We start from the raw sequence: 16,646 nt of genomic DNA on the forward strand, positions 1-16,646 counted from the left end.
ATGCGCCAAGGCAATACCTTTCGTATATATATGTATGTGTGTGTGTGTGTGTGTACATCTAATCGAAAACCGCTTTCGAGAGAGACTGTTGAATGGTTTCGCGTGTTCTTAGCGTCGTTCTTTTCGACCGGGCGTAACGCTTCCAAAATTAAATTTTTAGAGAATCCGAGTACTGGTTTTCCTCCCCCGCCCCCCCCCCTTTTCCCCGAATTATTTGCCCGAGAGAATTATTGGAATGTGTTTGAGATAATATCTCAGACAACAATGTTTATAAAATATATAGAAAATATTTATAATAAAATTATTTGAATATTTTATAAATTTTTTTGATACATACTTTTGTAATCTTAAATTAAACAGATTATAAAGATTGATTATAAATATCCCAGCAAATATTGGAGAAATATTTAAAAAATATTACTGCAAATATTTATCTTTTTTTTTAGAGTAAATATTATATAAAATATTTAATCTATTTTTAAATAGAGTACGTCAAACATAGTTTTTATGATTTTTTTTTTCTCTCTTAAAATATTTATGTAATATTGCAAAAAGATAAATAATAAAAATATTTATAAATACTTGTGTGCTGTCTGAGATTGAATGAAAATTTCAAAATCGACTCCAGACTGGAAAACAGAAAATGAATAATTATTGTCGTAGCAAGTTGAAGTTGTTAAAATACATCCATATTTCGCGTTTCTTCGATTTTGAATTAAATTATTAAAATATATCTAGACGAGTTTCGCTAATGTAATCTTATGAAATATGTATATCTGACGGAAAGATCGAGATGGAAGGTATTCCGCGCCAGCTTCAAACATGATTATTAAATCGTGTCGATGTAAACGCCACGGCGATTAAAAGCTGCGTTGGTGGTGGGATACACAACAGGTAGATAACAGGTAGCCAGGCATTATATGGAGATGCGGATAACGCGATTAAGAGCTTACCGCTCCAGTGTATCGTCAAACGCGGATTAGGAGTGGCTGGTGGCGTCGTCGGTGCCAGTTAAAAAATTCGCCTCCTCCTCGAACGACAGCATTCGAATCGCGGAGCAAGATTAAGATTTTTTTTTCCTTTTTATTTTATAATCGCAATTTCGATAATCTCGTTTTACATTAGGGAGAAAGAAAATTAAACTTTCGGAAATTCCGAGTTTTCTCTCTGAGCGTCCAAGGATATTTTAATAACGTGCACAAACAGAAATGTATTACATATGTGTGTAACGGTAAATTTAACTATTGCAAGCATTTTCATTCGCACGTTTTAAAAATGAAAGAGGAATAATTTTCAAAGGAAACGGAGAGAGATATCTTTTTTAAACACTTTTCATTTATTTACACAGAATTAAAAGTTCTGTAATTCTTTCAAGACCGATTATTTAAGAATGTATTATAATAATTTATTATTACTTATTACGGCCCAGTAATAACGAAATATTTTTCTCTTTGAAAATTGAAGATGAAAAATTAATTATATCACCTGTCTGATATTCGTTTCGCCAGCTCTTTCCCGGTTACGAGTCACTTGTAATAAAGAGATCTACTCTAACAATAATTCAAGAAGAGCTAAAGCTTTAAACATCCGCGTTGACGTAACAGCCATAAACGCAACAGCTTCGTTTCGCCCCCGTATATTCTCGTGTCGACGTAGACGAGAACTGACAAGAGTAGACAGGGGGTAGTGGTGTAGCGACCGCTATTTCAATACGGCGGCAGCCGGCTAGAGTTTAAAGCACAGACTCCATCGAAAACGAGCTTCTTCCGAGCGTTGGCTGCTCGATACACCCCATCCTTCCCCCCTTCCCCCGCCCCCGCTCCCCCCCATCGCGTTTGCTCGCGCATACACACACACACACACACGCCATGCAAGTGGCCCTGCATATTTGATGGGACATTTCTCGGCATCCTTTCAACCGGCAAGTTTCCAGGTATTAGCATAGTAAACATGGATTTACGTTATGCACGACGGTGCCCCCGCGGCACTATATTACTATATACTACGGCTGAGGCCCGGCCGTTACAAGAAAGCATGAGCTTTAGCTTAGACGTTTACTCACTCAACGCACTTAAGCGCGTTGTCTTCCCCCCCCCTTGCCCCTCCCTCCCCCTTCCCCCCCCCCCCCCCCGCCGACCCTACATCTCCCTAAAACTGTCGTTAATCACGTACGAGGGGTGCAAGATTTGGGGCCTGAACTCACCGTGACCTTGGAGAACCTTGCATCTTGGATGATCCGTTTGCGGAGAATTTTGGGGGTAAAAGCTCCGGACAGAACTTGGAGTATTATATATATTGTAAGTAGTAGGATCTGAGTGGTTGGAGAATTTTTGAAATTTCCAACAACTTCAATCCACTATTATTGTGTACGACGATATATAACGAGAAATTCCTTGTGGTATGTATGCGATATATTTGAAAGCTGTGAGTATATTTGGATAGGAAACTGAGCCGGGGACTCAGTTATATCAGGTAAAGATACGAAAAGTATACTCAAATAAAAAATGAATAGAAATGTATTTAATTTTACATACTATATATTTTGATTATTTTTATATTTTTATGTAAAATATATATATATATATAAATATGTATAATATATTTTTGCATACTCTTTTCATCAAGCATAAAAATAGGAGGCTTTATATTTTTCTCTTTCTTTGCATGAAAATAAATCTTCGCTTGTTATGTTTGAATCCTTTTTTCGGCGTTGTACGAAGTAGAGTGAGTACGTCAAGTGCAGATAGTGTTTTCTCTAAAATGTATCTAGTCAGAAGCAATAGCGATGTAACAATAACAACAACAACGGCAACGAGAAAATCGGTGAATACGTTAACTGTGCGACGACAGAGCGTGCGAAGCCGATTGCAATAACATAAAAAATGGAGGGCGAAGAGGGAGGGAGAGAGAGAGAGAGAGAGAGAGAGAAAGAGATAGACCGACTCGAATCCAGGAAGCCACACTATGAATTACACGTGCTACGTGACAATAGATTTTTTTTCAACTCCTACCATTGCTCCCGGCACGACGAATAGCATTCAATTTTTCTCTATTCAACTCCTAACAATCGGAGCGCGACGGTGGGGGAGGAGGGTGGCCAGCGGAGGATCGAACGGAATTCTGTTGTCACTCCGGGTACGGCATATATAACGATCCCTGAATTTTATAGGGGGGGAGGGGAGGCGTGTAGTTTATCTAGAGTCACGTTAGCATCACTTGGATTTCAATCAATTGTATTTCTTCGTTGATCTTCGGCATCTTCAACGAAAAACGTCAAATTAAGTCTCAATTTATTGACAATTTTTTTACTCTAATTGGATTTCGTTGCCCCGATCAATCAGCAGAAAATTTATATTAAAAATGATGATGTTGATTTAACACGTTACATATATTTCTATTTCCAAACAAAAAATACTTATAATAAATCTTAAAAGAGAAATAAATATAATTTATTGATTAAGGCTTCTGATAAGAAATAAATTTCAAAATTCTAAAAATTTTATAAAATTTTGAATTTTAAAAAATTTAAAGTTTTACAAAAATTGTTTTATAGTTAAAGTTTTACTTAATAATATTAATATTAAATATAAAGAAAAATATAAATTTATATTATTTAATTACAATTAAAACTTTTATAAAATTTTGATTCAGATATGCATCAAAACGAAAGCAGATAATTTTGATGACAAATTAATTTCCGAATTTATCGCTAGCGAAACATAATTATTGCTCGCGAAAGCAGATTAAAAATAATCGGACGTTTCGGAGGCTTACATTGTTTCGCGAGTATAAACCATATTATCGCCAAAAACAACAAACACCCTTAATTTTACAAATAACAAATATGTAATAATTTAACAAAATTATAAAATTCTCACCTCGTGATTTCTCTGTAGTTTGTCTACCCTCTCTCCCTTGTTTGTCCTTTCCCTCCATGACACTCGCTCGCGAAAACACAGTTAATTACGATCGCGCAGGCATTAATCACGAGAATGGAACGATCGCGTGAAACTTTACGAAGTACTTCCGACGTTAATCGTACGTTTAAATGCGCACTTTATTTTATACCGGGAGAGAATGCGAAAATCACGAGATTACACGCCAAGCTATGATCTCTACAAAATCATGAGGCACGATTGCGTTTGATATCTATCGTAGTAGATACTTGTTCAACACTTGAATGATCGCGACACGCGGATATCTCGTTGTTATTTTCGCTCGAGTCGCGAGAATAACAACAAGATCACCGAACGTAAACATCGCGTTATACGTGTGTCGCAAAATTTCTGCTCCGAAATCGCGATTATTCCGATCGGCATAATTAAGTCTCGCGATTCGATTAATACGTAGTGTCGCTCATTATTGGGATAAAATTGTCATTTTCGACTTTTTTTCAATTATTCATAAAATATAATAATAAAATTAGTTGGCGGCTTTTCCATGACATTTCATTGTCATAAATCTAAAACGGAGGAGCAAAGTGAGTATTTTTACTGAAAAAATTAGAATTTGCTGAAATCTTGTTACCGCTTTAATCAGTGACACGTGAGGCAAACTAATTATACAAGAGAATTGGATCGAACCGCCATCGAAGGCTACCGAGTACTTTATGAGCAACAAATAACGCGTCTTGTTTACTGAACGAACGTTGGGAGAATGATATTCTTTCCGTCTCTCTGTGCGCGTCGGTGTCGGTGCCTGTATTTTTTTCCCCCACCTCTCTCTTTCTCCCACTACGCCATATTCAAATACCATCGAGTATGTAAACAAGGTCGCGACGATATTTCTTCGCATTCCATTGAGCCAGTAAGAGAGTATAACATACGTATACAAGTACGTAATTTATCGAGCAGAGATCATAATTTCGTTTAACCGTGAAATTTCATTGTTCTTTCAAAACTCTGGTGAAACAAAAATCGTTAATAAATTCTTAAAATATTTTTGGAATATTTTTCATAATTTAAATTTATGACGAATTTTGAAAAAAAATATCCTTCATTTAATATTATTTTTTGGAAAATTATATAATAAGAAATCTCGGGATATTTTACATTTATACATATATATTATAGAAATTAATATAAAAGTTATTTACGATAAAAATATAAAATATCTTCGTATTTTTACTCGCAATCAGAATATTAATATGAGGAATTTTAATATTCCATTTAACGGAATGTTTCTGAAAAATGTACGATTAGCTTTTATATTTGCCCTGTCTTCGAGTGCATTTCATTTAGCGAGACAAATTAAGCGTCACGTTTGCGTTTTGGTATCTGTACATGAAATGCATTCAAAGACAGGGAAAAAAATGGAAGCTGATAAATCGTGAATTTCTCTGATTGTAAAAATATTTCAAGTATTTTCAGATATACTGATCTGAAAATATAGGAGAAGGTGTGAGAAATAACGTGAATTTATGCTCACAAATTTTCAGATTCTTTTCCTGAAATTTCTGTAAAGCGTGTCAATTCATATAGAAAATTTAAAATTTTCTGATAAAGTTTTAGAATTTTTATTAAATCTGACAAATTTTCTAAGAAATTCTGAGAATATTTTTCATCGGGACACAATAAAGTGTCTGATTAAAATAAAAATGCTATGTAAAGTGCTGAGCGATCGTCGTATTTTAATGATTAATGCTCGTGCGATCATAATTAATCGTGCTTCCGCAAATGAATGTTATGTAAGTGCTACGAAGGGTCAGCCAGGAACAAGTAAGAATCGAGGAGAAGGAGAAGGAGGAAGCCCGAGGAGGCATCGAACGTCAACAGAGTCACCATGGGGTAAGTACTTTATTATTCGTAAAATTAATAGCTCACTGATTTATGTAATTAATTATGTTTTATTGTAATATGTTATATGCATATATAAAATATATTAAAATATAAATATAAATATTTATATAAAATATCGCTATGTAGAAAATATAAAGTATAATTATATATAAATTATTGAAAATTTGTATTACTTTTTTATTAAATTTTTAAAAGGTTCAAAATACAAATTAATTGTATGTAATAATTATTTTTTGAAAAAATAAATTACTAACTGTTTTATATATAATTATAATTTTTATACGCATCACCGGCGAATATTAAATTAATTTTTACTTTAATGTTTTTTTCTCTTATTTTCACAGATACGTTTCTAAATTTAAAATGGTCATACTTTTAATTTTAATTACTTTTTATTATGTAATTTTAATACTTTATATTAAAGGAAAAAATTTAATATTTTTGTTTGCAATATTTTTGCACTCATTTCTTTTTTTCTTACGATTCGCTACAAGTGTTTCTCAGAAGTGGGGGTGCTGACGTTAACTCATCACCCTTTGTATTTAATATCACTTTCCTGCTAATTGATAAGAGCAATAAGTTTGGAATTAGAGCAACAGATTAGCAATAAACTAGCGCTTAATTTAATATTTTGTGGCGAAGCTACCAGGCTAACGAAGATTAATTGCATTCTATGGAAAGGAACGTACACACGAAAATATTTCGTTAACAAAATCACAAGAGCGACCATGTCAAGATCGACGAGATACTCTATTTTTTAAATTTAATGTACATATTTATTAAATCTCAATTTTCAGTTAGACAATTTTCGTCCGCTTTTCGCGAGTTTACAATACAAAAATCCATCGCGGGTTTGCGGTTTTTCGCAAGCACTCTCGTTATACGAAACTGGTTCGCGTTACAGTAATAATCCTCAGGACAAGTTTCTCTCTTTGCTGAATTTCAATTCCACATGTACTTTTGTTAATCCAATGTTACACAGAAATTCGCGAGCACGGTTTCGTTCCAATATTTGCCAATTCGGTTGATATTTCTAACCGAGAGCTATCGTCTCGAATCGAACGGGATCGATGCTCGATCGTGATTTATCGTCATTTTTATTTGTGGAAAATTGAATTTGAAATTGAATTTATAACGAAAAAAAAACAAAAAAAAAAAGGAGGTAACATTAGACACTGAAACGGTCCACGCGATAATTCTGAATTATGGGTGGAGAGAAAAACCGGAGAAAATCCAGATTTCCTAAAAAGTACATTCTTCCTTCTCTACAAACGCCGTTTAATTAAATATTACTCATTAAGTGCGGGAAAAGTGGGTTTAATGCCAGCGACGTGACGGCATTAAACGAAACTCGGCGATTAAAGCCATCCCGTAAAAACCGACAGCTTAATTTCGCGCTCGGGGGGATCTTACGTGATATCTGTTGGCAGTTTTGCCGCAATGACGGTTCCCTCATAGCTCTGTCAGCGCGAATAAAATTCAGCTGCAGAATGTGGCTGTGCTGTGACAGTCGAGACAAGATTTAAAACCTGAAGATTTTAAGACCGATCAGCAAATATTTTGAATATTTAGAAAGTAATAAAATTAATAAAATAATAATAATAAAAAGTTATCAACGATAAAATAATAATGAAAATAATTATAATTATATTAAAATGTTAGCAAATGATTTCTCAGCGCGTATTGATTTTTTTCACACAAAATCCGAATCCGATTAGAAAGAATTTCCCCCATTAGATTTAGTCACCGTTACCTCAATTTATCATATTTTATTAATTGCCTCTTTATATTCTTATATTATTAGTGTAAATTTTAGACTATATTTTTGTATTTTATTGTATATTATTCTTTTGAAATTGTACCAGAGGGAATTTTCGTCCCGTTGATTCTTGAAGAAAATAAAAATAAGAAAAAATAAAAATAACAAAAATAGTTAAAATTCTTGAATTAAACAAATTTTTTCAATCACACGATTCGAAAGGTATCTAAACTATACTGTCATATTCGACGATTCAAGCACGCGAATATCTATGTAGTTTCGAGTAATTGAAAGTAATTTTTACTGTTTAGTATTAGCAGAGTGCGCGCCAATGTAATTATCGTATATTCGCTGGCACTTGAATTGCCACAATTAGTTGTCATATTTTCGATGATATGAGAGAGAGTGAGCGCAAATGAAGCTGAAATGAAAATTTGAGAGCGAACGGCAGAGATGGAGGAAGGGAAGGGAAGGGGGGGGGGAGCGGGGAGGAATTTTAGCGCGCTGATCGGTAATTGCTCACGTGATTGATCGCGCTGCCCAAGATAATTACAACTAACAATAACAGCCGTAAAATATCGTGCATTTAAATATACTCTAATGGAAATTTATCGAAACTATTATCATTGTTGCACGATAGTGCTCGTCATTGATATGACGTATACTAAGTTTGCGATAATTATATACATATGTTAATTTTCTTCTTGATACATTTTTTATACTCACGTAAATCCTGAGTGTTTCAGATAGAAGTACTTTTAATTATTAATTATACCGCATACTGCAACTACTGCAGAATGATGAAGGAGAGCAGGTTATATTTAGAGACTAAATAGTGATTAGCGAACTCCCTCTGTCTCTCTCTCTCTCTCTCTCTCTCTCTCTCTACCAACCCACAAACTTCTATAATATTCACTAAACGACTGAGTTAGTGAAATATGATGGGGGCAAGTTGCCATATGTAATAATACGGAAAACACAAGTTATATAAAATAGATTCTATCCTTTCACAGACGCATTACACATCACATAATTACTCAAAAATTTTAACAAAAATAAATCTTCCTTAATCTATAAGATATTCGTCTTTTTCTCTCTTGCTCGTACATCTTTTGTACATTTATACATTTATATATCTTGATAAAACAAGAATATAACGATAAATGAACGACGAGCTGTGAGTCATTAAGGGACTGGAAAGAACGGCGAGAATTATTCATAATCTACTTTATATGCTCGTGTTGCTGTCTCTGGAACGAAGAAAATTCCGTCATCCATGACATTAACTCTGTCCGCGAACAAGAAGCTTTTTGGAAAAATAAAAAAAAATTACTAATATTAAGCGCGCGATGCGCCGGTGGATCGCGTTTAATAGCGCTCTGAGCGAATCGATAAATTGCATTTAACCGACAATGCACACACACACACACACACACACACAGGGATATCGCGCGTACGAACATCTTTTCGCACTCCGTGTAATCCGGGATTAGTCGCGATGTGCATTTTGAATTCTTGTCCGCGGGGCGATTGCGCTCGGTTATAAACTTCGGAGCGGTATCGCGGATTATCGCCCTAACGCTGAAGAGTCCAGTCATTGCATTTACGGAAGATTGCTCGCGTAATTTCCGGCATCGAAATGCATTCGAGTGCCGCATCGATCGAATCGACTTGCATTGCAATACGAAGGCTATATTCGTGCCTCTATTCGATGCTGATTTCCATCCAGCCTTCTTGTAAATCTCTCTCGAATGTAAAAATGTATAATTAAATTGTATCCGTTTTTTTTTATTTTCACATATACAGAGTGTCCCGGTGGAAAGTTACTGAACCTCTTGTTACTTTTTAAATGCACGTAGGAAAAGTAAAATATCTTTCAACTCTTTGAGGCATAATGATATACGCGTATACCACCTTTTCCCGCTCAGTTTTTAATTATTTTAATGAATTTTTTTATGTCAAGTAAAAAATTTACCGATTGTTTTTTTTTTTTTTTTTGTTTTCACAGAGCTCCTGAGTATATGAACGAGTGTAAAAAAAAAAGTAAGCCACCGTACATTTTTATTTGCATAATTATTATAAACAAATAAATAATTAAAACTTGTGCTTTTTATTAAAAAAGTTCATTTTTTACTGAACTATTATAAACATTGAAACGACAATTTAGATATTTATTCAGAACACTCTGAAGTATTTTTCAGAATTTTTCTAGAGTTGTTTCACTATATTGTTTTTTATAATCATTGAAAAATATGGAAAAATCAATATTGAAATAAATAGTTTGAATACCTCTTATAATGGTGCTCTGGGGTTTTTGTGGTCACTGAATGCAAATCGGAGGTCAAAATTTTTCAATTTTTTTAATTTAAAATGTCCAATTCAATATAAACAAAGATTTCAAAATTTTTGGGGATTTTAAAAATCTTTAGATTTGTCATCAGCGACCCATCAAAACTTTTAGATATAAGTTTCAAACAAAAATACAATAATAAAACACAGGATTTTATAGCTTAAAAGATTAGAAAATAGAGGATATTTGAGTTTTATTTATTTATACGGATTAAAGACAATTGGAGACAATTTTTATCATTTAGAAAATATCAATCTTAATAAAACAGAAATCAAGTTTCTTTAAGAAAACGTAACATCTCTTTTGAGGTGCCATTCACCTGGGCTTTTCTCACAGCTCTGGTCAATTTCCTTATTTTAAGCTGTTCAAAAATACATGTCATTAAGATTGTGGATATTTGGCATCTTTTATAAACGTAAATTTATTAAATAATAAGAATAGCTCCAATTGTCTTTAGTTTATATGTAAATAAAGCTACCAAATATTCGCTGTTAAATATATTTTACTTTTCCTATTCCCCTATATGCGTTGAAAATGACAGCTGACTAATTTCAAATACCTTCCATGTGACACTTTATATATAACTTTACACATCGTTACTTTATTAGTTAGTTTATTCATATTATTATGTCGGTCAGTTTATTCACATGTAATAATATGACACTGGTGGTTTCTGTTTCGAACGCTTCTCTGGCATATGTTACTATCTGGCTCGACTAGTTGGTACCGATACTTGTGGATTATACACAAGTATCATTGCACCGATATTGTTCAGAACAAGTTATACGGTCTTCTCGGCGATGTACAGCTGACAGTTACTGCTCTTCCCGGATCAAATCAAACCGGGTATGCGTTGGTCGGGTTAATTTACCAGGATTGCTGCGGAGTTGCAAAGTGAGCTAGATTTCTGAATATTTTGTCGGTCTCGACCTCGCACATTCTGTAATCACGAAATATTGGAATGACATGTATTTCCTCCATTTTTACGAAAATAAAATTTAGATTTCTTGTGATCTCTTCTCTATAATTATAATAGTAATGATAAGAGTAATAATGATAATTCTCAAACAAAACAATTCTCAAAAATTACAACTTTTAGATAAACTTTTAAATTTCTTTTGCATAAAAAATATTTCTATCCTGCAGTATAATTATAACTGTTACAATTATTATAATTATTACAAGAAAATAAATAATTTTACGTCTAATTACTAAAAAAATAATAAAAAAAAAGATTTTCCATTTTTTTCATCATGTTGCACCAACTCGAAAAAATTGAAAAAATTTAAGAGTATTGAGACATATAAATGGATATTCTATAAAAGTTTGGTGATTGAACCTCGAAAGGAACATGTTAAAAAAACCATTTCTTAATTTCATTCTTTTTTAAAAAATCGAGCTTTTATTCGAGATTAATGAAAAAATATTTTCTTTGTGTCTTTTGTTGATAAATATTCAGAAAGAAATCGAAATGGAATCATCTCAAATATTTACAGAAAAGAAAAATAAAAACTAAAAATGACATTTTCCTCGATAACTCAGGAAATAATTTTCTTTTACAATGAGGAAATGACAGGTCAAGTATTATTTAAAAACACGTCGGGGGCACTTTTAGTATGCTTATCCGGCTATAGGCTTTATAATCGATTTTTGAATCCTTAAATATAGTCTAAATCTAAATCAATATACAGCTTTTCTTAAAAATGTAACAGTTTAAAAAAAACACAAATATTGTCAGATGGTCCTAAAATTCGAAAAATATGAACGATATTAGATTCAATCATATTTTTGGTCCATTTTTCGAGAAGATGACATCAAGACATACGCGTCTCTTCCCCTGTCTACCGGCACGTGACCCTTTTAGTTAAGACCTTGGGAAGGTTCGAGTTCTTTTTGAGCCAATCTCGAAATACCCTTCAGCGAAAAAGGGACGACGTACTTTAGCGAATCCTTTCTCGTACCTTTCCTCTTGGACGAACAGCTTGTATCTGTAAAGATCAAGCGATTCGAGTATCCATCGAGCAAAGATTTCCGGATTCCACGAATATCCGGATTAAAGCTCTCAGAATCTGAGAGATCCAAGAAATTATGACATTAAACATTACAGATTTCTTTTTTATTATAAATTATTTAGCACTTTACGAACGTATTAAATACTTGATTCGAGACTCCAAGAATTACATGTTGTGAAAATAAAAAGAAATAAAAAAAAAAATTAATGAGAATTAAAGAGACATTTAAGAATATAAAATAATATTAAATAAATTATGGATACATCGTGAGAGTGATGAAAAAACATTGTGATAAATCTCATCATGCTTTGTATGTCGGAAATATCAGAACAGTACGTGACGAGATTCCCCGTCGATTCTTCCGTCGGCCTTATCGCATTTCTGATCCGTCATCCGGAGCAGTCTCATTCTTCTTTTCATGCTGACAGTGCTGAGTAAATTTATCCATCCGCAATGATACGTGGAAATCCGACGTTTCTCGGTCTTATGTCGCATCCGTTGATGGCAAGGGAAAGACAGTAGACAGAGCGATATATCTCTTGTACAGCCCAAGACGAGTACGTATCCTTCAGAGGACTTAGGAAGATCTTCCGGTGATATTATTCGATGCGTTCTTGTAATCTGTCAGCCGGACTGGACAATCTTTATTTCAAGCGAAGGATAAACTACAAGCGTTATCGGAAGTATGTTTAGCGGAAGAGAATAGATCGGACACGTAAAGTATCTTCGCGTTTATGTAAAAATATAAGATTGAAAGGTACAAGTTGTAACATTTGCAGTCGGATGAAATATCGTTTAGATTTATTCTCTCGAATTATTCATGCGTGAGATTCGAACGTTTTAGGGATTATCCGGCTTTGAAATTTTCTAAAAATGACAAAAAATATTCTTTTATGCATTAAAAAAAAATTAGTTTGAAATCTGAGAATTAATACGCAAAAAGTGGGATGGAAAAAATGTATGACATAATTGAAAAAACGAACTGTCAAACTTTTAAACACGTTTCTCTCGATTTTTCAAATCATGTACATGATATTTTATACTACAATTGACGGAATGCATTCAATATTTAAACATGCATTTAAAAGAACAATAGTTTTGGCACGACGGATAATTTTGCTGATAACATTTTTAGTTTAAAAAAATATAATAAAAGCCTTTGTAAAAAAAATTGTGAAAACAAATTTAAACTTTGTTTTCCCGTCAATTAAAAAAAAAAAAAAAAAATAAATAAATAAATCTCCGTCAAAACAAAGATAGTACAATATAATTAATTAAAAAAATTAGTTTTCTCGCTCCAGAAAAGAACAAAATGGCGGAATCATGTACGCGTTTCAGAAGAATTGATGCATCTCATGCAAATATTAATATTTTTTTATCAAATTTAAAGTTGAAAAAGCTTAAGATACGTTCGAATAAATTATCAAATATTAAATAAATTGCAATTTTTATTTTTAAGTTTTCCGAACCCGAAAACTTTCTCCTTTCAGGCCGGTCAAAGTAGGATAACTCCTCAATCGAGACAAACAGCTGTTTTCTTTGAGGAAACAGAAGACACGTGCAAAGTGTCAAGTGTCTTTTTCGACGACCTTGAGTCGCGGAAGATTTACTTGTCCATTTCGGGGTGACACGAAGACTAAAGGTATATCGTCTTACGTCTTGTTCTGGGCGATAGAACAGAAATATAGGGCAGCAGTATTGTCGGACTAGTGTGCCGCTCCAATCCAGCAGATGGAAAGATTTACTTTACGGCCCGAGTGATTCAGGAAGAAGAGGACTCTTTTTCCATCGCGGGAAGAAACCGAGAGAGTCCCGCCTCCGCCATTTATCTTGGCGAGGACCGCGCCAAGGATCGAATTGGCACGTTATTTCCTCCAAGGATTCATCGAGCATGTCCAATTTCTGATACGCGCGCGAGGTGTATCGTAAAAAAAAAAAAAAAAGAGCAAGAAGAAGAAGAAGAAGAAGAAGAAAGAAACGTACAATGGAATCGTACCGATAAAATGGCGCGCGTATAATCTTCGCGATCCCGTTGCAGCGAAGAAGTCGCGATGAGATCCTAACTTAGGGCATCCGCGACGATAAACTCTCGCATAAGCTGACCGTTCTTCAGCGACTTCCTCTGCAACTCTACCCACTCCCTTTCGAGTTTCTAGAAATCCTCATAAAGTCCGTGAACGAGTCCGCATCGCTCTTTGTACCCTAGCGAAACAAAGTCTTGCACGCAGATATATATATATATATATATGGAATATATATATATATATATATATATATATATATATATATATGGGAGAAAAATCGGGAAAGCGACGGAGGCTTTATTTTCTGCTCGTGTATGCCGGGAGGATTGGCCTCTCCTTGTCTCGCGGATAGACATCAAAATTTTTACGGCCCCCGTGTAACCTCTCGGGGAAACAGGAGAAGGGTTTCAAGTTCGTAATGCGACGCGTATAGACAATACCCTCGCCGTTCGCCTCTTGCGGGGCAACATCGCTCCGAGATAAAGAGGGAATAATTTATAGCGTAGCGCTTCTATTATTCGAGGTGCCTATAATGCCAGACACATTTTTGAACAAGCGAGCTTTCTCAAATGGCACTGAGTGTCAAAATATTGTAAATATTCTACGAACATTTTTCTTTCTTTCTCCCTTGTTTCGCGAAAGCTCGTGTAAGTGGAGTAGCAGTACTATTAACAATAAGTATTTCTTGTGAATTTTATATTTGTCTATATAAGAAATCTTTTGTTAAGATAATTATTTAAATTAGGATAAAATAAGATATAAGTAAAAATATAAATAAAATAAAAATAAGTAATAATAAAATAAAATATAAAGAAGATATAATATAAATAAGATATCTTGTAGAAGATGATAGAATAGATGTAGAATAATAATTTAATTTTAAATTTATTTAGGCAAAAGCAAACAAGATTAAGACAAAGATTCTTAATTAGTTATTAGTTATTAGTTCAAGATAATACTAAGACTAAGCTTGTTAAGGTTATTAATTTAAAATAAAAAACTAAAATATGTATATTTATAAATTAAATGAGAAAAAAATCACTATATTACGTACAAATTTAAAAAAATTTTTCTAATAAATATAAACATTATTAAAATATTTAGAAACAATTATTACAATAAACAAGATATTGTGATTATCTTAAATTATATTATAAAGATTATTAAGAAATATTACTTTAAACAATTGTTTAATATTAGATAAAATTATCAATAAAATAGAGACAAGATGAAATTTTTGCTACAAAGGTTCACTCGAGACCAAGATTTAAGTTTTTGAAAATTTTTACGAATATTGTCTCGAGTCTTGCGAAATTCTGAATGAAAATATATTCACACTCTTTTATATTGTATATATATATATTTTTTATCTATATATAAATTCTTTATTTATCTATTTTTTAAATATGACATTTGACAGGTTTTCATGCAATATTATATATTTCCTGTCAGCTAAAACGAGACTGTCAATATTTATAAGAGCAGAATTAAAAAATTTCCTACACCTTTGCATATTAATTTCGTTCAACTCTCAAAAGAATTAGAATAATAAATTAATCGATAAGAGAGAAAGAAGAGAATTAATATTTTTTCAGAAACTTAAATCGTTGAAATTACTCGCAAGAAACGCGTGTATCCGTAAATCTTCCTCGAGAAGATAAGTACATCGAATTTAAGATCCTCGTTAAAGCAAGGGCTTCTCGCTCGAATCTCGAATATCAAATTATCCCTACGCATGCGATATACTTTTTCGGGGTGTCTGTCCCGTACCTTTCGTCTACCCGGAGTAGGATCTCCCAGAGGGGATCCCAGAAGGGGTCGGGGAGGTCTTTTACGACGCCGTTCCACGGAAAATTCTATTACCGTTGCGGCGCGCGATACTTTCGGGAGGATCTGCCGTCGATATTTCGCCTGGAACCGCGTTACGACAACATTGGGGCTTCACCTGGTCTCTCTCTCTCTCTCTCTCGCCGACACGGTGGAAAAGTCGATAAACACCGAATATTGTGTCATCACCAACAGATAATAAAGGTTAACTCGGTTAATTCCCGCTCGCGCTAGGCGTCGGCAACAAAGTCAACGAAACTAACGCAATTTGCGGCGTCCAAGCGTAAAGTTCAGTTGTTCACCAGGGCAAATGTCGTTCGACTAAAGTCCTTCGAATTCTGTTAAATCCATTAGCTCGCTCTTTTCCTAGGACACCCTCTTCCCCGACTTTTCAGCGTTGCTTTCGTAATTCCATCGACAGTTTTTCAATTCTTCGAGAATCAATTAGTAAGTTATATCAGTGGAGATGTATAAGTAGAGGAAAGTTGCTTTTGCATATGTTAATTATTGACGGACTCGAAGAAACATTTGCGAACTTTAGTTCTTCGGAAATATACATCCCTTCAAGATATTTAAATTTAATAAAACAAAGGGATGATAATGTCACGAGATAAAGATGTCATGCAGGGTATTTTGACAATTATATTTTTCAATTTATATGTATAACTAATTTATAAAAAAATAAATACGTATATATAAATAAATTGTAATTATAAATAATTAATTTATAAATAAATCTATAATTAAAAGTTTAATTATACAGATGTTTGAGTACGAAACCTTAATTGACCAACGTGCCCGTAACTTTGTCAGAAACTGTTTTAGCTCGAATAATTGTTTCATAAACGAGACTCCCGGTGCAGATATAATTAATAA

At 33.5% G+C, this 16,646-nt stretch overlaps 1 protein-coding gene across 3 annotated transcripts in view; it reads right to left on the reverse strand.

Moving 5' to 3' along the window:
* Positions 1 to 16,646, reverse strand: part of Nlg-4 (neuroligin 4) — a 263,720-nt gene that overhangs the window by 103,675 nt on the left and 143,399 nt on the right. Inside the window, exons 1-2 of one of the 3 annotated variants that reach the window (XM_072907338.1) lie at positions 4,528 to 4,673; positions 3,879 to 4,115 (exon numbers count right to left, since the gene is read on the reverse strand). The exons of 1 other annotated variant lie outside the window; for it this stretch is intronic. In XM_072907338.1, coding sequence (XP_072763439.1) covers positions 3,879 to 3,936 — 58 coding nt within the window. In that variant the 5' untranslated portion in view covers positions 3,937 to 4,115; positions 4,528 to 4,673. Of the gene's footprint in view, positions 1 to 3,878; positions 4,463 to 4,527; positions 4,674 to 16,646 lie in introns of those variants that run through there. One more of the 3 variants, XM_072907337.1, reaches the window with a different exon arrangement.

This window comes from Anoplolepis gracilipes, chromosome 15 (genome assembly GCF_047496725.1).
Source record: "Anoplolepis gracilipes chromosome 15, ASM4749672v1, whole genome shotgun sequence".
Taxonomy (NCBI): domain Eukaryota; kingdom Metazoa; phylum Arthropoda; class Insecta; order Hymenoptera; family Formicidae; genus Anoplolepis; species Anoplolepis gracilipes.